Source organism: Neophocaena asiaeorientalis, unplaced genomic scaffold (genome assembly GCF_003031525.2).
Source record: "Neophocaena asiaeorientalis asiaeorientalis breed wild unplaced genomic scaffold, Neophocaena_asiaeorientalis_V1.1 scaffold1058, whole genome shotgun sequence".
Lineage (NCBI taxonomy): Eukaryota > Metazoa > Chordata > Mammalia > Artiodactyla > Phocoenidae > Neophocaena > Neophocaena asiaeorientalis.
In genome coordinates this window covers 204828-229689 of record NW_020175496.1, presented here as the reverse complement: position 1 = coordinate 229689, position 24862 = coordinate 204828, and the positions used below count along the sequence as shown (strand labels likewise).

Below are 24862 nucleotides of genomic sequence, written 5' to 3'. Positions count from 1 at the left end.
CTCTAGTTCATTTCTTGTTCCAATTATCACCGGCTTCATATGTATTCACAAAACTGGATTTTAAAAAGTGATCCAGCAGGCACAGAGAATTTCAAGCTACCACTCAGGTATGCAAGAAATTTAACAGTCTTTAATTTTCAAACATGGAAAAATTGTTCCCATGTGTTTCATGGCAGTGACTTTTATGGTTATAACTTAATTTCTGTCTCAAGCTCGTGCTGAACATTAGAAGGCAGTTTAAGTAAATTAATCCTTCAGTTTAACTAAATCCTTGTCAATTCAGGGTTCCATCAATCAGGTGGGAATCCACTCAGCCTCCCCAGGGATGGATCTAAATTCTAACTGCTTACACCAAGCCACAGGGTGGAGGAAGAGAATGGCCGCCTGGCACTCAAGTACCAAAGAGCACGGCTATATCCTTCTCACCCTGAGTATAAGACCTGTCTTCTTATCCAGCCTTTCTTTTGCCTCAGGGCATGGGAAACATGGCCTTAGTCATATCTAGTTATTTGTCTCCTCTGGACAAATTTAAAATGTCCTGAGCTGGAGGATGGAGAAAGGAGTTTGGATGTTGGTGTGTCCCTGAGAAGGGGCCCTGTGTACTCTCCTCCCAGCCCTGGGCTGAATTCTAACTGTAGGGGAGGGCATGGTGGACAACAGACAACAACAACAAAAAAATGTTTGAGTGATTTGAAAACAGAGCCAACCTGTACCTTACTTTCTAGGTGAAGCCAGAGGCGGCAAGTCTTAGACAGAGACCCTCATGCCTAGTATGACACAGAAACCGTAGGGTAGCATGGGCCAGTAACATGCCTGGGTAGAGAAGAACTGAGGCAGACTCAAAGGGTGCCCTGTGGCCCCAGCATGACAGGAGAGTATCTGGATGATCACCTTGTTCCCATTGAAGGCTGCAGAAGGAGATGAGTGAGAGGCAAAGAGGGAACAGCCATCTCCATGGCTCTCCCACCAGCAACAACCAAATGGGAACATTGATGACTCAAGTGAAATACACTTGGCAATGACTTAGGACCAGCTCAACCCTCCACCAACCTTCAGCTCCCCAGAACTCAGACACAACTTCAGATAACGAAGTAGTAGCAGACGTTGAATTAACCAAAACAAAGTCCCCTGGTTGGAGGCTTGAAGTATAAATTGAATTCAGTTACAGGAGAGAAAACCCCGTAAGCTACATTTCTTGCATAACTGAGTTTGTGTTTTGAGAAATGTGTACCTATGCTAGTAACAACAGTGTTGTTGTTATTTTTGCTCATGGATAACTATTTAATAATAACTCATCAGCAGAGAGTGAGGATTAGAGAGGTGGAGGAGGAGGGAGAGGTTGGAGGAGAGGGAAGGTAGAGAGAAATGCTGGTCTGGAAGATTGAAGGAATGAAATGGAGAAACACAGGGCAGTGACAAGCTGGGACCAGTCAGCGTGGTTGTGTATTTTTCCCAACCAGGTTCAGTTGGGTGGGCACAGGTACAGAGTCATCTCCATGTTGGGTTTATTCAGAGTTGGGGTTTTGCCAGGCAAGTACAATGGAGGGGGGAGAGGGCAAGGGAACTGAGGTGTCTGCAAGGGAGTATAAAGGGGGTGGACATGAAATGTAAGCTGGGTAAGTTGAGAAGCAAAGACATGCATGACCTATGCGATGGATGGTTAAAAAGTGTACGGTCCATGGTTTGGAGGACTGAATGGGGACAGAGGTTGGGTTGCACTTGCTAGACTACAGGGGCTGAAAAAGGAGGAAAAGGGTGAGTGCTGGAGTGGAGATGGGAGGTGTTATAAGGTGTTATAATGGGAGTTATAAGTAATGACAAGGTCTAGAAGCTGGCCATGGGGTGGGGGTCTGAGTCCATGCCCGGCTGACAGCTGTCATTGACCACACCTGTGATGCAGAACTCGAGGAGTCTAAACAGAGGTGCCCACCCTGCTTGACCAGCTTGGCTCGGAAGTATCTGATCTGGGATTGCTGCCCCACGTGGGTGAAGCTTAAGACCCTTCTCTTCGCGACTGTGACAGACCCCTTTGCAGAGCTCACGATCACCCTGTGCATTGTGGTGAACACCATCTTCATGGCCATGGAGCACTACGGCATGAGTCCCGCTTTCGAAGCCATGCTTCAGATTGGCAACATTGTGAGTGCCCTGGCAGCTACTGCCTGTGCTGTCAGATCTGTGGGGCTCTGGGTGGGGTAGCAGCATGCCCTCATTCACTGGAGTGTTGATCTTGCCGGCTGAGAGCAGTGTGGGAGATGTGTGGACACTTAGTGCAGGAAGTCAAGTCTGGAGGACCAGGCTGAGCTGCTGGGAATTGCTTTGGGATGAACGAGCACAGGGAAGTGGACAGAGAGAGCCCTGACCTAGGGGCAGCTAGCCTCCCCTTTGCAGAACTTAGGACAGCCACCTGAATTCTCAGCATTGCAGCTGCCACTACCTCGAAATGATGATAAATGCCACTTTCCCATCTAAAGACAACCTATGGACTTGCAAATTTCCTTCCAATTTTATTGCTTTTGTGACTGCAAAACACAGTGTCTGTGGTTTTTCAATGCTGTCATTTAAGTGCAGAAGAGTGGGGGAGGGAGGGGAAGGTAATGAGAGAGAGGGCACCTGAGATCATGCTTGCTGTTGTCACAAAAGTGTCAGGGAGTCAGAACTTTTTTAAAAATCTGGTTCAGACAGGACTTTCCTTTAAATTTTCCTCCATAACTTTGTAGTATAATTTTCTTTGAACAACACAAAGTCCATACTGGATTTCCCTACATGCTGAGTAAAGTGTCAGACTCAGAGGAGAACTGTCCTCAGCCTGTGCCCCACAGGAACAGTAATGATAGCCAACTTTATGTGATCACCTACTCAAGACCAGACATGGCCTCAGATGCTTCTCATGGGTTATCTCATGTTATTGTCACAAAACCCCAATATGGTAGGTACTATTATTATGCCCCTTCACAGATGGAAAAACGGAGGCATAGGAGGTTAACTAATTTGCCCAGGGTGCTAGAGGTGAGTAAGTGACAGCATCAAGATTTGAACCCAGGCCAACTGGCTCTGAAGCTCACACCTCTCAACTCCTGGGTGCTAAACCCCATCACAGGACGTGCTAGTGTGTGTGTGTGTGTGTGTGTGTGTGTGCGCGCGTGCACATGCACACAAGAAAAGCAGAAGCTGTGAAGGTCAGGGTCCTGCCTCCATGTCCACACCACTGTCCACTCCACTGCTGGTGGCTTACTAGTTCCACCAGGACCATACAGCTCTTCTAACTCCTTGTAGGCTGCAGACTTAGGTAGAAGGAGGGGTCCCAGAGGAAATGTGACTGCTCTTCTCCAGAAATCTCCCCCTTTCCCAGAATCCAGGGATGTGAAAATGATGCCAGTAGGTTCTGGGATACTGTGGAGCCAGCATGCCTTACGTTTCAGCAGCACCTAGGCTAAGAAGACACATGCTATGTAAAGTTGATATGAAAAGGGGAAATGGAAAGAGAAGGGAGAGCTTATTGCCAAGAAGTCATCATAGACCCCAAAGGGTCAGATGGAAGAGACCTCTGAGCCCGCACCTTGTTTTACAGTTGGAGAAGTTGAGGCAAGAAAGACCAAAGGCCTTTACCACTGTGACAGAGCCCAGTGCCATTTTTTAAAAAAGAAAGAAAGGCAGGCACTGTGTGGTGCTTATGATGAGTCAGGTGCTTTATAAGTGTTTTCTCAGCGTCACAACGCGCTATGAGGTTATCACCACCCTCGCAGCACAAAAGAGAGCCTTAAGACTCAGAGAGGTTCAGTATCCTGCCCAAGGTAGCACAGGTGGGGAAGGTGGAGCCAGAGGTGACCCAGGTCTCTCTAGGGCACAGGACCTCATCGCTGCACCCCCACACCACGCTGACTTGCCTACAAAGGGCACTCAGTAGATGCTCTTTGCATCTCACAGTTGCCGTCTTGTGGCATCAGTCAAGTCCCTTAAACTCAGCCACTTCCTTCTCTGTAAAAGGGATGTAACTACCTCTGTTTCCCAGGCTAGCGAGAAGCTCTGATGAGAACAAATGAGAGAAAAACACCTGACTCTGATCTTTGGTTTCTTCCTTACCTGTCACCCTTCCCTGCTGGTTGTTGTGTGACCCAAGCCTGGCCCTGACCTCTCTCAATGTCAGAATTCTATCCTGTTTAAGACCATTAAAGATACTCAGAGCTGAAAGAATCTTAGAGACAATGTATTATTATTGTTCTTACTAATAGCTATTATTGATTAATGAAGTACTGTCTGCCAGGACCTTTGCTAAAATTGCGTATGCATTATCTCACTTAAAGCCCATTATACAGATGAGGAAATTGAGGTAGAGAGGATGCACTCCTTGTCCAAGCTTATACAAGCTAGGAATGGCTGAGTTGACATTTTTCTCTGGGTCTGTGTTGCCCCACGATCCCTGCTTTTAAACTACTGAACCAGATTGACTTCTCATTTACATAATTATATAATAATTATTATCCTAATGATTATCCACTTACTCCATGTCCAACACCATTCAAACGGAAACACTGAAGCATGGAAACACTAATGTGTATTCCCTGAGCACTGATCCAGAGATTTCTCTCTGCTGCCACACTGAGTGTTCCCATCCCCAATCCGTCAGGAGCCTGCAGATAATATAGAAACAGAATAAAAACGAGGTAAAGGGATTTGCCACTTTATAAACACGACATTTTCCCCCTGCTCTATTTGTCATTGTCACCCGACCCCACAGACCCTGCTGAGATGGATCCCTGTTTCTGTCCGCAGGTCTTTACCGTGTTTTTTACTGCTGAAATGGTCTTCAAAATCATAGCGTTCGATCCCTACTATTACTTCCAGAAGAAGTGGAACATCTTTGATTGCATCATCGTCACAGTGAGCCTGATAGAGCTGGGTGCGGTCAGGAAGGGGAGCCTGACAGTGCTGCGGACCTTCCGCCTGGTAATGTACTCTTTTGGCAACTTGGGGAACCTCCACGTGGACATCCAAGGAGGCTCCCCGCTGGAAACGGACTCTGTCCTTTGGGGACCCCACCAGCCAGCTCCCTCTTCCTCTTCGTTCCCTGTGGGAGGAGGCAGGGCATAGCTCCTGGGAGCCAGAGACGTGGTGCTTTGCACTTACTCAAAGTGGGGGTGTGCCCTTTCCTCTCTGGGCCTGGCTCCCCTCATCTGCGCTAAGAGGAGACTTCCTAGCACCCTCTTGTTCTCTTACCAAATAACAGTAAATGATAATCATAGCAACTACTCTTTCTTGAGTTCTGACAATGCATGAAGCACAGAGCTAAACCCTTGACATAACACATCTCATTTTATGCTTACATCACCCTGAGAGAGTTGCTTTTACTATCACCACAGATAGATGAGGGAAACTGAGACAGAGTGGTTAAATGATGGCCCAAAGTCTCCCTGCTGCTGAGTGAGCCTCAGACCTGCATTTCAAAGCCAGGCTGCCTGACTCCAGAGTCCCAGCTCTGATGATCCTCTGATTCCCTTGGTCCCCGAATCACAGCCCCAATGTCTCACCCACCTCAAAAACTGCCTCCCGTCCTGGCTCTTCTCCCAACTCAGCTCCAGGACGCCTTCTGCAGGATGCGTTACCTTATTCTTAACAAAAGAGATGTCCCCCTGATGTCTGTGTCTGTAAGGCAAGTCACCGACCTTGTTTTATTTCTTCAAGAATATCGTGGCCCCTGCACTTCATTTTAGAATCAATTTGCCAAGTTACATACCCACCTACACACAAAATTGTTGGGTTTGGGGTTTTTTTTTCTATTAGGACTGCAGTAATTTATAGATCAGTTTGGGAAGAAATATAACCTTTATGTTATGTAGTCTTCTGATCCACAAAAATGGCACACAATCTATTTATTTCAGTCTTTCAATAGTTTTATAATTTCTCCATAAGGGACTTCCTGCATATCTTTTGCTAGATTTATTCCTAGATATTCCCTAGTTCATTACGCTATTTCAAATGAAACCTCTTTTTAAATGTTCTTTTCTGGGGTTTGGGTTGTTTTTTTGTTTGTTTGTTTTGTTTTTTGCTAGCACTTTGCTATTTAATATTTTTGGATCCAGATAGCTCTGTTATTAATTCTCATGCCTTATCTATGCAATCTTTTAAATTTGTTAACAGAATCATATCATATGCAAATGATGAGTTTTGTTTCTTCTTTTCTAATCCTTATACCATTTGGTTCTTTTTATTATATTTCTGTGCTGGTTAGGACATCCAGTACACTGTAGAAAAGATGTGTTAATAGCACACATTTTTGCTGTTTTCCTGATCTCAGAGAAAATGCTTTCAGTATTTTAGCAAGTCTGATATTTGTGGGAGGTTTTTTAAGAAGATTTTTTAAAAAAACTCCTTTATCAGTTTAGGAAGTTCTCTTTTTTGTTTGTTTACTTTTGTTTTTGTTTTTTTGCGGTACGCGGGCTTCCCACTGTTGTGGCCTCTCCCATTGCGGAGCACAGGCTCCGGACGCACAGGCTCAGCGGCCATGGCTCACGGGCCCAGCCGATCCGCGGCACGTGGACCGGGGCACGAACCCGCGTCCCCTGCATCGGCAGGCGGACTCTCAACCACTGTGCCACCAGGGAAGCCCGGAAGTTCTCTTTTGTTAAGAATATTAATCATGAATGGATGTTTAATTTTATCACACAATTGTTCTGCATGATTAAGATAATCACATGATTTTCTCTAATCTGTTAAAGCAGTGAATTATACTAATTGATTTTCTAATGTTAAATAAACTTTGCATTCCTGGGATAAACCCAGCTTGATCGTGATACACTTTTTATACATTGGAAGATTCAGTTTGCTAATAATTAAAGAAATATTTTGCCTCCATATTGATCAGTAATATTTGGCCTGTAATTTTCCTTACTTGCATTGTCCTTGCTAGGTTTTAGTATCTAGGCATCAAGGTTATGCTAATCTCCATAAAAAGAAGTAAGGAATATTCCTCTTCTTCTACACCCAATCTTTGGGTAAGACTGGAATTATTGTTTCTTGTAAGTTTGGTAGAATTCACTAATTAAGCCATCTGTAAGTCAAGATTTTTCATTACTGATTTAATTTTCTTAATGGCTGTGAAACTACTCAGATTTTCAATTTCTCAGATTGGTTTTGGTAAGTTATTATTTTTCTAAAAAAATTTCCTTCTTATCTAAATTTTTAATTTTATTGACACTAAGTTGTATATGCTATGCTGTTACATTTTAATGCTCCATATCACATGTACTTATGTTATCCTTTTCTTTCTTTAAAAATAGTCAGTTGTGCTTTCTTTTATCTATTTTTATTAACCTCGCCAAAGATCGTCAATTTAATGTCTTTTCAAAGAACCACCTATTAGCTTGTCGACCCTCTCTACTTCATTGGTGTTTTCTATTTCAATTAATCCTACATCTTATCTTAATTGCAGCTTACATTCCACATATTTTATTCTTTACTAACTTCTTAGGTTGGAATTTTCAGCCTATTTCCTTTTCCAATATATTCATTGAAGACTTCAATTTCCTTCTAAGAACTGCTTTAATATGTAGATTTTTCCTTATTTTATTTATTTATTTTTAAAATTTATTTATTTATTTTTGGCTGAATTGGGTCTTTGTTGCTATGCGCAGGTTTCCTCTAGTTGCAGCGAGTGGGGGCTACTCTTCGTCGTTGGTGTGCGGGCTTCTTATTGTGGTGGCTTCTCTTGTTGTGGAGCACGGGCTCTAGGCGTGCGGGCTTCAGTAGTTGTGGCTCGTGGACTCTAGAGCGCAGGCTTAGTAGCTGCAGCGCACAGACTTAGTTGCTCCACAGCCATGTGGGATCCTCCCGGACCAGGGCTCGAGCCCGTGTCCCCTGCATTGGCAGGCGGATTCTTAACCACTGTGCCACCAGGGAAGCCCCAGAATTTTCCTTATTGTTTGGTTCTAAATATTTCCTAATTTCAAATTTGATTTATTCTTTGACTCAAAGGCTAATTAGAAGCATGGTTCTTAATTTTGGAATGTATGTGGTTTTTCTAGTTATCTTTATGCCATTGAGTTCTAGCTTAATTGTATTATACTCAGAAAACATACACTGTATGATTTTAATGCTTTGGAATTTATTGATAATCTCGTTTTGGCTCAGTATAGTGAAAATGTTCCTTATGCACTTGAAAAGAATGCGTCTTCTGCAGTTGTATGGTGCAATACTCTGCATATATATCCATTGGGTAGAGAAAGTTCATTGTGTAGTCCAGATATTCTATATCCCTGCTTATTTTTGCCTGCTTGTTTTAGCAATTACTGAGATGGTAGTGTATAAAAATATCTTTCACTATGATTACGGCATGATGTTTCTCCTTACAGTTCTATCTGGAGGCTATGTTATTAAATGCATACATATTTTAAGTTATTATATCTTCCCAGTGGAGCGAAACTTTTATCAGTGAGAATTGACCTTGTTCATCCCTAGAAATGCTTTTTGCCTTAAAAGTCTCTTTTGCCTGTAGTAATTAAACAACTCTGTTTTCTTTTAGTTTGGAATTTGCCTCATATATCTCTATCTATCATTTTACTTCCAACCTTTGCATATCTTTAAGGTTGTTATATGTCTACTGTAAATAGTATGCAGTCAGATTTTGGATTCTTATTCAATCCACTCTTTGTCTTCTAACCAAAGCATTTAGTCTACTTATTTTATTGTGAATACTGATATATTTGGATGTGTGTCTATCATTATATTCTCGGTTTTCTATTTGTTTCCTCTGTTCTAGCATTTCTGTTCTCTCCTTGATTTATTTTGGACTGTTTGTTTTTCCTTGTTCCATTTTCCTCCTTTATTGGTTTGGAAACTAAATACTCTGTTTCTATTCTTTGAGTGGTTACCTTAGAAATGACAGCGTGTATTGTTAACTTAAAGTCAAAAGTTAGCTAAAATCTTTACTTTTCAGGACAACTTTTTATTCCGGTTACCCCTTCCCAACTTACTATCGTGTTAATTATTTTAATTTTATCTTGTTTTTAAAAGCTATATGACTTAATTGATGATAAATAATTCCAGATTTGTACAAACACTTCTGAAAATTCAGTAGCTTAGCCCAATAAAGGTTTATTCCTCACTCATGTCATAGTCTGATGCAAGCCAGTCAGCTCTAGGTGGGACTCCTTCTAGAAGTGACTGTGCCATATCTGAAGGCCTGTACAACCTTCAAAGCTTGCCTCCTGCTTGTGGAAAGATGGCAAAGTTTACACAGTCAAAGGCTTTTTTAGTCAGGGCTCATGGTTTCTTTTGCAATACAATTCCTTCAAAACTTAGATGGTTTCAGACCTCTGTGTGTGTTATACATCCAGAGTGCTTTCTTTGACAAAGTTCTCAGTTCCGCTTTGTTTCTTTGCTCTCTTGTCCTTCTGCCTCTCTCTGCCTCAAATGGTGGCTACACCATTAATAGCATCTTTGCTAAGATGTGCTTCATTTCATTGAAAAATTTAACTGGTCTTGAACTCATAAAGACTTAATCCCATTGCTCACTCTTTGAGCTCTAAAGCAATGTACTTCCCTAAACCTTCAAGACTCTAAACTTCTGGATTATTTTATTTTATTTAAGTATAGTTGATTTGCAATGTTGTGTTAATTTCTGCTGTATAGCAAAGTGACTCAGTTGTACATTAAACTTCTGGATTCTATTTCCTTTTATTTCTTATCAATCAACCAAATATTCCCTGAACTCATCTCTTTCTTGTAATGTCTTGACAAACGTAACCAACTACAACTGACACATGATACTAAGGTTCTGTTTTACAGACCCTTTGCCTGGTGCTACTGGTTCATGATCTGCCCCAGAATTATTGCAGACAATCATTTTGCCCCTGCAACACAGATCAACTCTTTCCAAGGATTCTTCTATCAGTTTCCTTGTTGTACACCACGGGATCACTAAGCCAGTGCCACATATCCAATGTGTTGAAATGGCTCTCTGCAATGTACCAATTTCTACATTACTCAAGAGAAGTACAACTAGTTGTAATGACAATCTCTAAATCTGTGAGTTAACATAATAGAGGTTTATGTTTACAGCATATTCAGTACTGGTTGGGAAACTCTCCTGGTTTGTCTGCTCCAAGTAGTGACTCAGTGACTCAGGATGGTGTAATGTCACCACCATCTTCAATGGGTGGCCTCCATGGTGGCCATAGGAGGGGAAGAGAAAGTGCATGATGTTTTATGGCTCTGCCTGAAAGCAGTGTACATTACTTCTGTCTCCATCTCCATTCCATCAGCCAGAACCCAATAACATGACCTCAACTATTTGCAAGTAAAGTGGGAAAACAGTCTTCTTTTGTGTCTGAGAGGAGTAAAGGTGAATGGTGACCATATAGCCAATCTCTGCCCTACCCTGTGAAACTTTACCGTTGTGTCCATTCAATGTTTGTTTAGATTCACTCTCATACTCAGCGCTTCCTTGCTGTTTATCCATTCTTGCACATAATACGTTCCTTCTGGGATCACTTTCTTTCCGCCTGAAGTGCATCATTTAGAATTTCTTTCAGTGAGTGCCTTCTGGCAGTAACCTCTCTCAGTTTTATCTAAAATTTGCTGTTCAATTTGCCCTTATCTTTTTTTTTCTTTTTAATTTGGTTGTGCCGGGTCTTAGTCGCGGCAGGAGGGCTCCTTAGCTGCAGCTCGCTGGCTCCTTGGTTGTGGCATGAGAACTCTTAGTTGTGGCATGCATGTGGGATTTGGTTCCCTGACCAGGGATCGAACCCAGGCCCCCTGCATTGGGAGCACAGAGTCTTAACCACTGCGCCACCAGGGAAGTCCCATGCCCTTGTCTTGAGAGATATTTCTTATGGGATCTTGCCTTAATGGTGGGAGAAATTCCTGTTATACTGTCTACCTTAGGCAGCCCTGGGATGTGTTTCCTGATTGCTGTGCCTCATGAGACCATTAAAACTTATGCTCAGATTCATCAGTTTTGCAAATGTCTTCAGAGAAAAGCTGACTTCAGCAATCTGTTTATATCTCTGAATTCCCGTAGTTATTTAATTTTTGGCTAAAGAATTACTTATTTTATTGACAGATCATTAATGCACTTAAGATTTTATTATCTAGCATTTTTAGTAACTTTTTGATGGAAAGGGGAACCCAAGGGGGACCCAATATAGTCTACCATATTATTCCATCTTCTGATATTCTTCACAAGTTCGAGGCCCATTTCATCACCAAGTGGTGACCTCCTCAGTAGAGGGCAGACGTTAGACTTACCTTGCATTCTATTCCAAAAGTAAAGCATCCTCATTAAAATAAGTTCCAGATTAGATCTAAGGTGAACACAGACCGCCTCCCTCACAAAGAAAAATATGTATGGAGCTTCCTGCATAAGAGGATTAAACCTTGGGACTTATTGCTGTGTTGCGTGATAAAACTGCTGCTACTCTGTCCAGCACAGCATCCCAGCTCCTTGGCCAGTGCCTGGCTCTTAGTAAGGGCTCCATAAATACCCCATGACAGCTGAGCTCACATATTTCTTTCTAACAAATTAGAGAACCACACAAATGTATTTTTTAAATGTTTAGGCATCTTTATGCATGGTGCTTTTGTTCTCCTGTGGGACTTAGCACATTTGGGTTTACAGTGAAGACTTTCTGGGTCTTTGCCTTATCTCTGCAACTAAACCATTAGTTCCATGAGGACAGGAGTCCACAGACTTCTCTCCATATACCTCACAGGCTAGTACAGTGCTATGTATGTGCGTGGCTGGTGTCCAACAAAGTAGGTAGATTGGTTGGTCAATTAAATAAACATATGAATCCCAGGTTCATGAAATCACAGATACTTGCCATTTCAGAGATGGTGGGGGTAAAAGATGTTGTCCAAGGCCTCAGGATGAGAAATGCCCCAAGATGATGGGTAGCCAATACCTCTCAAATGCAGTGGGTTGTGCCCTACCTGCAGGAAGCTAGCCTCTCTTCAGGTCAAAGGTGGGCTCTTCTCACACATTTATGAGCTCCATCATACCCCACTCCACCCCACAGAATAGATCTACATCCGGGAGGCTTGTGGCTATAGAACAGAGTACACGTCACACGACCAACACCCCAATATGAGACCCCTGACTTTGCCACAGTCAGTGGAGCACATTAGTAGTACATAGAGACCATATAGAGTTGGTCATATTTTTGAGTAACTGGTGACATACGAAGAAAGGTCTTTGAAAGCAGCTTCCCGGGATCAACCCACATTGATGGAATGAGCTACCTTGTGCTTTTTCTGTTTCTGGCCAAGACTTGAGATGAAAGGTGATGGAAGCAGCCACCAGGACCTGACACGGTCTCTGTTTCTCTGCAGTTGCGGGTCTTCAAGCTGGCCAAGTCATGGCCGACCTTAAACACGCTCATCAAGATCATCGGCAACTCGGTGGGGGCTCTGGGGAACCTCACCATCATCCTGGCCATCATTGTCTTCGTCTTTGCTCTGGTTGGCAAGCAGCTCCTCGGGGACAACTACCGTGACAACCGGCGCAAAATCTCAGCACCTAACGAAGAATGGCCACGCTGGCACATGCACGACTTCTTCCACTCCTTCCTCATTGTCTTCCGGATCCTCTGTGGAGAGTGGATTGAGAACATGTGGGCCTGCATGGAAGTCGGCCAGAAGTCCATCTGCCTCATCCTTTTCTTGACGGTTATGGTGCTGGGCAACCTGGTGGTGAGTGCATGGGCAATGCAGGAGACTTCCATATTATCCTAGAAAGTCTGACATTGCACATGTCTTGCCCACATTGTACCTCCCTGACTGAAAAGTCTTCACACTTTTCCAAGTTGTGCGGGACACATGAGAAATATCTGTTGGGAAGCAGCTGGAATAAGCCCATATGACAGAGCAGGAAAGACCTGATGTAGAATCCCAGCTCCACCTCTAGTAAAGTTGGGTGACCCAGCACAAGAGACAATCTCCCAAGCTTTAATTTCCTTAAAATCAAGAAAATAGTGCTTACTTATGGGCTTACTGGGAGAATTAAATTACAGGAACAACATACACAAATTGCCTAGTGCAGTTTCTGGGCCAAGGCAGGAAGTCAATAAATGGTAGCTGTTAGTTGTTGAAGGAAAATTTCCCTTCCCCATTCTAGGGTTCTCAGAAGGTATTCCTGTCAGGGGTGGGGGGGAGTAGAGTTACATAGGTTCTAGCTAGGAGCAGGAGGGGAGGCACAATGGGACAAGAGGAAGGAGAGGAGCTGGATCCTGGACAACATCCAATGCCATGACAATAACAAAATCCACTCTCAGGTTTGCGGGGAGCCCCTCTGGAGGCCTTTCTCCCAATTGGCCCCAGCACCCCTTCTCTGGCCCAGTCTGGCTCCTTGGCTTCAGTTGTCTCCACTCCCTCAAGTTCTGGGTGCCTTTGCTCTCCCAGCCTTGACCAGGGTGAGGGGAGGGTGTTATTTTTAGGAACCCCTTTCTTTTTTTTTTTAATTGAAGTATAGTTGATTTACAATATTGTGTTAGTTTCAGATGTACAGAATAGCGATTTGGTTTTTTTCCATTATAGATGATTACAAGATGTTGAGTATAATTCCATGTGCTATACTGTAAATCTTTTTTGCTTATCTATTTTATATATAGTAGTTTGTATCTGTTAATCTCATACTCCTAATTTATCCCTCTCCCCTACCTTTCCCCTTTGGTAACCATAAGTTTGTTTTCTATGTCTGTGAGTCTGTTTCTGTTTTGTATATAAATTCATTTGTATTATTTTTTAGATTCCACATATAAGTGATATCATATAGTAATTTTCTTTCTCTGTCTGACTTATTTCGCTAAGCATTATATTCTCTAGGTCCATCCATGTTGTTGCAAATGGCAGTATTTCATTCTTTTTTATGGCTGAGTAATATTCCATGGTATATATAGACCACATCTTCTTAAGCCAGTCATCTATTGATGGGCACTTGGGTTGCTTCCATGTCTTGCAGGAGCCCCTTTCTTATTGCCTTGGAAGTCAACAAACTTGAATCCTTTTCCCATAAGAGTTTTACAGATAAGAGAAAGCTAAACCAAGAGAGGGGATGAAAAAACAAATTCAGACTCTTCAAAGTCTTTCCCAACAGGGTCCCTGAGCAAGAGGTGCCTTCTGCCTGCTCTCCCGAGTAGGGGGCTGGACAAAACTCCTTTCTTCCAGGCTGAGTTCCCCATCCCTGCAGTGTCACAGAGGCCCCTGACCCTGAGGCAGGAAGTTTGCCTTTCCGAGCACTTTTATATCCTCGTGCCATTTCCTCTTCACAACCACTCTGACAGGTAGGGGGTCCCGAAGGACACGAAGTTGGAAGCAGAGAGGAGATGTGGCCAGGATACCAGAGTGAGCAATAGAAACCAGGGTATGGCTGATGAGGGTGGTCCTGGGCAGGCCCATGCCTGCTTCTCTCTGTTGTCCCTGAATGTCCCTTTGCTCAGCAGGGGTGACCCTCCTCTATGGTGGGGAATGTACTTCCAAGCCTTGTCCACGTGAAGCAAGTTGCTTGGGGCATCCCCGAGGCTCCTCTCAGTTGCTGTCAGAATGTCTGTTCCCCCAAGAAGGAAAGCATCTTGGGTGGGCAGAGAGAGGCCCCAGTGTGGCTGTCCTGCCACCCAGCTGCTGACCTGGTGGGCCACGGAGGGGGTCAGCTCATCAATTGAGTGATCTTCCTTTCCACGCCTTCTCTCCAGGTGCTTAACCTGTTCATTGCCTTGCTGCTGAACTCCTTCAGCACCGACAACCTCACAGCCCCAGAGGACGACGGGGAGGTGAACAACCTGCAGGTGGCCCTAGCGAGGATCCAGGTGTTAGGCCGGCGCATCAAGAAGGCCCTTTGCAGCTTCCTCAACTGGCCCTTCTTGCTCCCCCGGCCCAAGGCAGAGCCCCAGCTGGTGGTGAAACTCCCACTCTCCACCTCCAAAGCTGAGAACCACATTACTGCTGACACGGCTGCGGGGAGCCCTGGAGGGCTCCTGGCTCCCGGAGGCCCCAGGGATGACCACAGTGACTTCATCACCAATCCTAACATATGGGTCTCTGTGCCCATTGCCGAGGGCGAGTCTGACCTCGATGACTTGGAGGATGATGGTGAGGAGGATGCTCAGAGCACCCAGCAGGAAGTGATCCCCCAAGGGCAGGTGAGAGTTCTCCCACGGGACAGCCACAGAAAGCAGGGTGGGGACTTAGGGCTGGAGTGACAAGGGGCAGTAGGGAAATTTTGATGAAGAGGTTTTCCAACCTCAGGGCTGGCGCAGCCTTGAAGAGCCCCAGGCAAGCCCGGCATGAGACCCCTTCACATAAGGAGGCACAGGCCATGCCAAGCTTTCTGGAGGAGGTGACATTTAATCAGAGCCTGGAAGAAAGGGTCAGAATTCACCAGGCAAGCAGGGAGCAGGGGCATTGCTTGAGCCCCAGGCCACTTGGAGTTGCTTGAAATTGTCTTTCATATAGCTGCCCCATTTGCTCCACCCAACCCAGGCTCTGTGCAGGAGGTGCTAATAAGATTGCTCTAAGAACAGGATGTTGTCCAAGAGCGAGTCTCGTCTCATCTTCGCCAGCAGCCTAAAAAGTCCTGATCGTTATGTGACTCATTCATCCAGCTTTTCCCGACAGGGGATGTCACAGGGAAATGACACTTGTTCCTTTGGCACCAAAGAATTTGAAGCATATTTTTGGGTAATATATATATTTTTAAATGCTTTGCATACTTCCTTTCTACCTTAAGCTGATAAATCAACCCTCGTTAACCTCTTCTCAACAACTCAGGGCTTGCACGTCTCCACAATGTAGGAAGGCAGGGGTCCCTGTGGGACCCGGGGACAGAGCGCTGCTGGCCAGGCCACTAAGTGGCCTCAGACAGCTGTGCTTTGAGTCTGTAGCTCTTCCCTAGCCTCCGTCCCTCGCAGCTGTCACTGCTCTTGTGTTCCAGCAGCTGCTGTTATCAGCTGCCATATTTTACATGCCTTTGTCTGGGTGACAGCCGAGGGCAGGGCGTCACCATCCCCAGAGTAAAGGACATAAACTCTGTGATGCTGTCTCCACTCAGAGTCATTTTCAATTACTTTGAGGGTTCTTGGGGTCTCCAGAGGGCAAAGTTCACTACCACTCTGACCCCTGGACAAGTGATAATGATCATGGCTAACATCTATGGAGCCAAGCACTGCTTGCAAAGTGCTTCACAAGTATGAACATATTTAGTCATCAAAATAACCAAATGAAGTAGATCTTGCCTTCTCAAGTTTTCAGATGGGAAAAATGAAAATAAGAGAGGTTAAATAACTTGCCTAGTGTCACACAACTTGTAAGTAATGACACCAGATATTACACACAGATCTATCTGGCTCTATGTATGTATGTTCGTTGCATATATTAGGTCCTTGGCTCTGGCAGATGACTCTTCAAAGTTAGAATTGCTTAGCTGAGGGTGGGCCCAGGTACCCAAGTTGGGGCTTTCTCTCACTAGCAGGAGCAGCGGCCACAAGTCGGGAGATATGAGGACCACCTGCCACCCAGGAGCTCAGGTTCTGGAATGTCCTCTGAGGACCTGGCTCCATACCTAGGTGAGAAGTGGAAAGACGAGGCTCCTGCTCAGGGCCCTACAGAGGTAGGTATGTGAGCTTCCTGGAGAGGTTAAACAGCCTGCCGGACAATGACCAGTGGGATGGAGGGGACTGGAGGATAGGGCTGGGCGTGGGGTATTCCAGACTACGCTCAACTGTGGAGGCTCATGTCTCATCTTGGGAATTTTTAAAGTCCTTCCAAACCTCTGGGCTAATCAGCATGATTTCACCGGGAAGAATGAGCTTCCATAGACTGGGGGACCGAGGACCTGTTCCTCAACCTCTCTGAGCCTCCGTGTCTCCATCTGGGAAGCTAAGTGGTAATGGCGACTTGGTAGGATTCTTTTGAAGCTTCAATGAGATGCTGCTTGTCAAATGTTTAGCTCCTGCCTGAAATGGAATAAGTGCCCAGAAAATGACAGCCAAGAAAAAAGGAAACAAAAGACAGTGCACAGAGAAAGTTAAGTATCTTTCAGAGCCAGCAGATAAAAGTCAGAGTTGCTGTGGGTGAGGAAGTCTTCCCTGTGACCATCTCCCACCTCCCACCCCTGCTTTCTGTTGTCCACACTGTCTTCTCGGGCCAAAAGCAGACGGGTGCCAGGGAGAGGCTATCTGTACTGAGTGCTATACTGACAGACTTACATAGACTGAGCAGGCAGAAGATCTTATAAGAGGTAAAAATAAACTTGGTGGTTTCATTACAAATCTTTAAAGAAAACAAGCTACATTGAAAGAGGTATCTCTAGAGATTTAGCATCTGTATTAAATGCAAGAAGTTAACTTGACACCTAGCCACTGAGTGCCGATGGTGCCAGGCCCCGGGCAAGCAAAGATAAGGAAGACATAATTCATCCCAAAGTTATCAAGCCCATCAGCTTGAGGAGTGCCAGCCACTGGCTGTGTGCCTCTGGGCAAGGCTGACCCAGCGGGGTGAGAGAAGAGGGTGGGATAAGAAGGGATTTGAGGGCTCTGGGTGAACACCAGCCTCTTGGTTCCAGTTGGGTGAGGGTTGCCATCTTCTACGCATGGAGAACATGTTTCTGCTGAGCATTCTAAGGACTCCCCTGGCTAGTTTTCTCTACTCGGTGTTTTCAGTACACTACTGCTGGGGGTTGTTTTTGTTTTTGTTTTGATTTTGTCCATGACCCTAGCCAGGCAGGGAGGGTCTGACAGTGACAGATGGGGACCCACCCCACCATTTGGGTCCATTAGTCAAGCGATCAGGTTTACTAATATGAGAGCAGCTTCAGCTCCTAATTGAATTCATCTGGAGACATTATAGGGCTGAAGCTGCCAGGAGGGCAGCAGGGCCCCTGCAGCATTGCTCCATGATTAAATATTCAAGCCCAGTGAAGGCTGAGAGTCTTTATGGGTGTAATTACTGTGTCTCGGGCCATCGCCAGCCCTCCATCAGGGGCCTGGAGGTTTAAAGACTCACACAGCTGAACCTCTGGGGCTCTTCATAGAGCATGACTGTTCTGGGGCTCAGCTGGCAAGGCACCGAAACAGAAGGGACGCCGTGGTGGGTCCAGCCCTGAGGGGCTCTCTCTGCATCTCGGAGCTCTGAGCCAGTCGGACCTGTGGTGACAGTGTGCAGATTCACTGGGCCCCTCAGAGAGCTGGGTTCACTGCCGGGGCTTCTGCCCTGCAGGGAGTGGACGACACGAGCTCCTCTGAAGGCAGCACTGTGGACTGCCTGGATCTTGGGGAGATCCTGAGGAAGATCCCTGAGCTGGCGGATGACCTCGATGAGCCAGATGACTGCTTCACAGAAGGTAGAGTGGCAGCCACAGACCTCCTCCACTTGACATTCATTAGGGCCAGAATCCAGCGCAACAAGTACTCATCTGGTCACCTCTGTGTCCAGGGTTCTGGCCTGGGGTCCCGGGGAGACAGGCAAGCAGTGCCCCTTGCTCCTCACTCCCAAGCTTGAGAGCCCAGCATCAAACACAGATGCCAGACTCGCAGCAGCTGACTGGTGGGATCTGCATCTCATGCCACATCAGACATGGCAAACAGATGCTCTGTCTTCCTCATCACCCTCGAAAACACCTCACTGAGTTATAAACCAGCCCTCTTGAGGCTGAAAGAGAAAAGGTAGCCACCACCATAAACTCTTGACTTGGGACATAAAAGGACCCAGAGGAGGGCCATGATGCACCTGCGTCCCTGCATCTCCTATGTGACTCTTAAAGGCAGAGCCTGCGTCTTACTCTTCTTTTTCCTCAATGTTTAGAACAGTGAAGCCTGTTATATTCTCAATAGATATTTGTGCAATAAGTGAATAAACATATAGTTCATGCTATGAAAGTAAGTGTGGCCTAAATAATTAAACAAAGAAACCACTTAATTGAGTTTCCACTTTCACGTGACCCTGAGCTGGGCTGCCCCCAGGCCCCATTCCAGCCATGTGGAGACCCCCCAGTTCAGCACAGGCTCAAGGCATAGCCCCTCAGACACCCCCAGGCTCAGGCCCCATGTCTTGTCAAAGCTCCAGAAAGGGTGGGATAAGGATAAGGGCTATGCTATCATCTGTAGGGAGGAAGATGCTTGGGAGGAGGTGAGAGTGGGCAAGACCAGTGGTGGAGAGGGACACCTGAAGGGCACAATGGAGAGACCGCCTGAAAGGGACCCCACTTCTCTCATATTCCAGGAGAGAATTCTTTTCCAAAATAGCGGCAAGTGGGTTTCCCTGCAGAGTGGTTTCCCTTCAGGGCTGGAGTCAAAACATGCCTCCTTTACTAGTGGGACATCACTCACCATCAGTCCCCTCTCCCCACAGGCTGCATTCGCCACTGTCCCCGCTGCAAAGTGAACAGCTCCAAGTTTCCATGGGCCATGGGCTGGCAGGTGCGCAAGACCTGCTACGTCATTGTGGAGCACAGCTGGTTCGAGAGCTTTATCATCTTCATGATCCTGCTCAGCAGTGGAGCGCTGGTAAGCGGAGGTAGGGGTTCCATGCCACAAAGCCCTCCAGGTGGGGTCTCCACCATCCAAAGGCCCTGGAGCTGCAGCAGTGGGTTCCCCTGATTCCTGGGCTGAAAGTCCCCAACGTGTGGCTGGAAGGCGAGCTGCAGCCCAGCACAAGGACTCCTCTTAGCAGGAGGGCATGGTAGGTGCTTGAGGGGCCCGTGTCATGGCCTGTTACACCTGGCTGCTTGGATTTCAAGCAGTGAGTGTATACATCCCACTTTATTGTTGGGAAAACTGACACTCAAAGGGTTTATGGGACTTGTCCAAGATTACCCAGCTTGTCAGTAGGAAAACCTAACTTTGCCTTCATTTGATCCCAAAGCCCCTGATTTTCCACCTTCTGACCTCCCTACACACTGCCCTTTTCTGAGGGCCCAGTACAAAAAGGACCATCCTTCCCTGCCCTATCAAGCCGCTTGCAAGTACTGCTATCACTCCCTCGAAGTGCATGGCAAAGCATTACAACGGCACTTCTCAAAATTTAATCACCCGGGGAACTTGTTAAAGTGCAGATTCTGATTCAGTAGATCTGGGGTGGGGCCTGAGAACTTGCATTTCCAACAAGCTCCCACGTGATGCTGACACTGGTCCACAGGCCACACTTTGAAAAACAAGGCCTTACAGTCCTCTAGATTCTGAGTTCAGAGACACTTCCTAAGCCCCTTGCTGGGTGTCGAGCTTTGTAGGACAAGGAAGGATGTTCTCTCTGCACCATGGCGTAGGCTCACTACACAGTCTCAACTAATTTTCCCAATGAACCAAGGTAGACATAGACACAGGAAGGGACTCATCCTTGGCTGTCCACATTTTATGGATGAGGACGTCACAGCCTAAAGACACGGAGGTACCTGCTCAGGCTCCCAGCTCATTAGTTAAAGGGAGGACTAGCATCCCACTCTCTTGATTCATGGTTTCCAGTGTTTCCACTTGCCTTTTGCTCCCTGTGTGCCATTTACTCCCTGAAAACAATCTGCTGACCATCTGGGCACCCACTTAAATGCCATATTTCCCAGGAAGGGAGCCCAAACTGCTCAGGGTGTTGTCTCAGCCTTAGGGAGGAGCAAAGGTAGGTGAGAAGGTTTGATCTGAGAGGTGGAAGGAAAGCTAGGCCAGCAAGGGCACAAAGCTGAGGGAGAGGAGTCTCACAGAGCAGGCTGGGCTGCCATCTTGGAGAGGGGGTGGCAGCGTCTGATGGTGCCCACTGCCCTGGCACAGGGTGGTGACGGCCCCCCTAGAATAGCAGTCTCAGCACAGTCCTGAGTGCAGAGGCCACACTGCGGGGCAAAGGGAGGCTGGGCAGTGCATTCTCCACACCTGCCCTTCCCTCTATCCTGCAAATGATAACCTCAATCATTTGATGAGGACTAAGTGCTTTCTTCATCACCTCCTTCCCTTGGCCCTCTACTCCCCTTCTCCACACACCCCTGCTGCTCCCCTGCCCTCCCCTCCCGGCAGGGAGCTTACATCCTAAACCAGCTGCTGACCCCACCACAGTGTTCTCCCTCCCCTCCCCATCTCCTTCCCCAAGGGACTGAACTGGCTGGCACCAAATTTAGTCTTCCTTATGCTTTTACTTTGAATACGTTTTAAAAAAAATAACATGAGTTTTTATCTGACAAAGTAAAGAGAAAAAAAATGCTTGGAAATTATGGGGAAATGCATAGAAAAAATATCACCCATTTTCCTATCAGTCAAAGAGAATCTCACTTTGAAAACATTTTGGTGCATTTCCTTCCCATCTTTCTTATGCATGTAACACATAAATATTACAAAACGGAAACCACATTTGTGCATTCTGTAATTTCTCAGTAAATTTTCTCAGTAATATGGTCCTCCTACCTCATTAGATGGCTGCAATGTAACTAACCCCCAAGCTCACTCCTAATAAGCATTGAATATCCTATGCGCACTCCTTTGGAAATGTTGGCTTATTTCCCGTCTTAGGTCTAGCTTTAGAAGTAGAACCAGAAGCAGGAATTCTTGTGCAGTTTGTGGAGGGTGTGCTTTGAGCTGGAGCATGTGAAGGAATTAGGACAGAACAGGGAATGGAGCTGGGAAAAGACATGGGTTCCCAAGAAGCCCAGCCTCAGCCTGATCCCACAGGAACTCTGAAGCATAAAGGGCCTCACGGGACAGTCCCACCTTGAGGCAAGGGGATGGTCAGACACTGGCTGCGGCTGCCCCCAGAAGGGTGATATAGTCTCCTAAGGCGGAGGCACTTCCCTTCAGCCCAGGGACGTGTCCTCAGGCAACAGGGGCATTCACCAGCCTTTAGCAACCAACGTTCACAGCAGCTGGGGATGGTCATACTGGCTTCTTAAACAGGATCTAGGTGGGACACCAACAACATCTAGTGTCCTTAGGATACATTCTTGAAGGCAGAATTGCTGGATTTCTAAAAGTTTTGAGTCATATTACCAAGTTGGGGTCCCAAAAACCGAACCAGTTTTCACTCTGCCCAGCTGTATATGAGAGTAGCTGATTCCCCACAGCCAAACTAACTGCGGGGTTCCCCCCCACCATCCACTCCCACCCATGCCCTTTCCTCTTCATTAATCTGATAAAAGAAAAATGGCATCTTCTCTTCATTTGAATTTCCTTGATTACCAATGAAAGGCAGCATTCTTTTTCAGAGTTCACTGGTGAGTCTTACTTTCACTTTCACGAACATCCTTTGTTGCTTTTATTTTTAAACTAAGTCACTGTTAGCAATCCCTTTGGTTCACTTCCAAAATCCAATTAGAGAAGGTTTCCTTTCTCACTTGTGTTCAGCTCCCCTGCAAAGTATAAGCAGGGCTGTGTGTCCTTGTTGGCTCCGAGGAAGTCCTCATTTGTATCTCACAGGGCCTCCTCCACTACCCCACCCTACCTCCCAGAGCAGAGAAAAAAAAATGATGCAGGCAAACTGGTTACCAAAGCTCTCTCAGGGGCTGACTGGGTCCTTCCCTGTCCCTGGGCCCCAGTGCTGTGGGTCTAGGCTGCCTATCATTTTGCTCCTTTCCTTCCAGGCCTTTGAAGATTTTTACCTTGACCAGAAGCCCACGGTTAAGGCCTTGCTGGAGTACACCGACAGGGTGTTCACGTTTATCTTTGTGTTTGAGATGCTGCTCAAATGGGTGGCCTATGGCTTTAAAAGTTACTTCACCAATGCCTGGTGCTGGCTGGACTTCCTCATCGTGAACGTGAGTGTCTCAGTGGGCACTTGTGGGCTTTGGGGTCCTTTCCCCTGGCTGATGGCTGCAACTAACGCAAAGGAAGCTTGGAGGCCTGGCCTTCAAGGGTGACTCCAAAGAGAAGTCTTAGCAAGGGGTCTGATAATAACCCTGCATACCTGTGATCCAGGTAAGATCCAGGCAGTACATGATTCCAACACAACAGTGACACTCAGGTGCGTCTTCAGTTCCTAGGTCTCCATCCAGAAAGACCACTTACTACCTCTGTATTTTACATCCAAAGCAAGATGGCACATGACCTTGCATCCATTGTCAGGGGTTCTAGACCTAGGGATGCTGAGGACTTCCTGGCACAGAGAACCTGCCCTCCCACTGACTCAATGATCCCCAGCCCTGGCTGCACTTTAGAATCACTTGGGAAGCTCTTAAGAACAGAGTGAACAAACACTACTCTTCCCAGAGATTGGGGTCTTACTGGTCCTGGGTGGAGTCCATGCATCAGTAGTTTGTAAAAGCCCCTGGGCATGTCCAATGTGTAGACAGGATTGAGAGCCACTGAGCTTAAACCACTGATGTCTCCCCAGTGGCACTAAAAGGGGCAAAGAGTCCCTTTGGAGAGGTGATGAGCTGGAGCTCATGTGTTCAGATGAACCTGTGGCCACTAGCCCTGCATTAGGGGATTTACCAAGTGCCTCCCACACATTAAACTTGAGATTCCTCAAAGGTGTGAGGAGACCATCCTCAGTAAAGTCTCCTAAGAGCTCTCCTAGCCCCCAAAGCCCGGAGAGAGCTCCTCCTCCTCTTAACAATACAGTCCTCTATCTATCCAGGCCCTTGCAGTCTTGGCTTTTCAGGATAGCTGCCTGAGCTATTTGTTCACTGCTGCACGTCTGAGGGTCCCTGCAGGTGGGGGAGGCACGTGCTATGTTTGCCTCTGCTTCCCACACTCCCACAGCCACTGGTGCCAAGGTCTGCACATCAGAGGTGTTAGGAAATGTGTCTGTATTTGGTGCTTGCCTGCTGAAGCTGGATGGGGTCCAGTTCAGAACATTCTGTCCAGCCTCCTGTGTTGGCAGGTCCTCCACAGCAGGTCTGTGCACCTAATTCTCTTCTTTCCTGATACCAATGCGCTAGCAGCATCAGGCCACTGTACCACAGGGATTAGCTGTGAGGCCTGCAATCTGAGTCACAGGTGATAATTTTGTGCATATCATATAATTATTCATAAAGGAAAGGAAAATTTTATTCCAGCTACCCACTCTTGTTAGGGGCAGTCACTCCTAAGTAGGTCTCACTAGTTTCAGTCCTGATCCCCTGATGTGGTCACCCACTCATCCATCCATCCATCTGCCTACTAATTCTTCCTTCTGACCATCCATCCCTCCTTCCATCTATCCAACCATTCACCCTTCCTTTTTCCTTCCTTCCAAACATCCATTCATGTTTACTTCTTCTGTTTATCCTGTCAGTCCTCTCCTTCCATCCAACTCTTCTCACTCTTCTTTCCCTCCTCCCTTCTGCCCATCTATTCATCCTAACCTTCCTTCCATCCCTCTATCAATTTGTCCTTAACCCTTCTATCTTTTGACTTGTCTTTCTGTTGAATTATCCAGTCATCTAACCTTCTATTCACTCATTCAAGCACCTTCTATCCAATTTTCCTTCTGTTCACACATTTTCCATCTTTCTATTCTTCCTTTACCTCATCAATCTATCCTTCCTTTCTTCCACCCATCTGTCCTCTCACCTCTTTTTCTTCCATTCATCCATCCACCCACCCATTCTTCCATCCAGTCAACCTTCCATCATTCTCTAATCTCTTCCATTCCTCTACCCATCTCTCTATCTTTTCATTCATCCGTCATTTATCCAGCCATCCATCCTTCCCCAATTCATCCATCCCATTCATCCACTATCCATGATTTTATCTTTCTTCTTTGCTTTCTTTCTTCCATTCTTCCTTTCAACTCTCATATCCATCTTTGTATCATTTAGTCCATTCTTCTATCCAACCATCATTCAACTTTCCATCAAGATTTCTTCCTTCTTTCTTTCCTTCCTTCCATCCATCCATCCCAACATGCCTCTCTCTATTTTTTCAATTTATCAAGTGCTTATTTATATCAATAACTACTGCATATAGGATTGTTTTATGAAGTGCTC

The 24862-nt window shown here is 46.0% G+C and overlaps 1 protein-coding gene across 1 annotated transcript in view; it reads left to right on the top strand.

The window, feature by feature from the left end:
• The window catches only part of SCN10A (sodium voltage-gated channel alpha subunit 10), a 77666-nt gene that overhangs the window by 38425 nt on the left and 14379 nt on the right, over positions 1 to 24862 (top strand). Inside the window, exons 13-20 of the mRNA XM_024768938.1 lie at positions 1901 to 2139; positions 4774 to 4947; positions 12328 to 12687; positions 14685 to 15131; positions 16457 to 16597; positions 18205 to 18328; positions 19336 to 19490; positions 22535 to 22708. Of these exons, the coding sequence (XP_024624706.1) occupies positions 1901 to 2139; positions 4774 to 4947; positions 12328 to 12687; positions 14685 to 15131; positions 16457 to 16597; positions 18205 to 18328; positions 19336 to 19490; positions 22535 to 22708 (1814 nt within the window). The remainder of the gene's footprint in view (positions 1 to 1900; positions 2140 to 4773; positions 4948 to 12327; positions 12688 to 14684; positions 15132 to 16456; positions 16598 to 18204; positions 18329 to 19335; positions 19491 to 22534; positions 22709 to 24862) is intronic.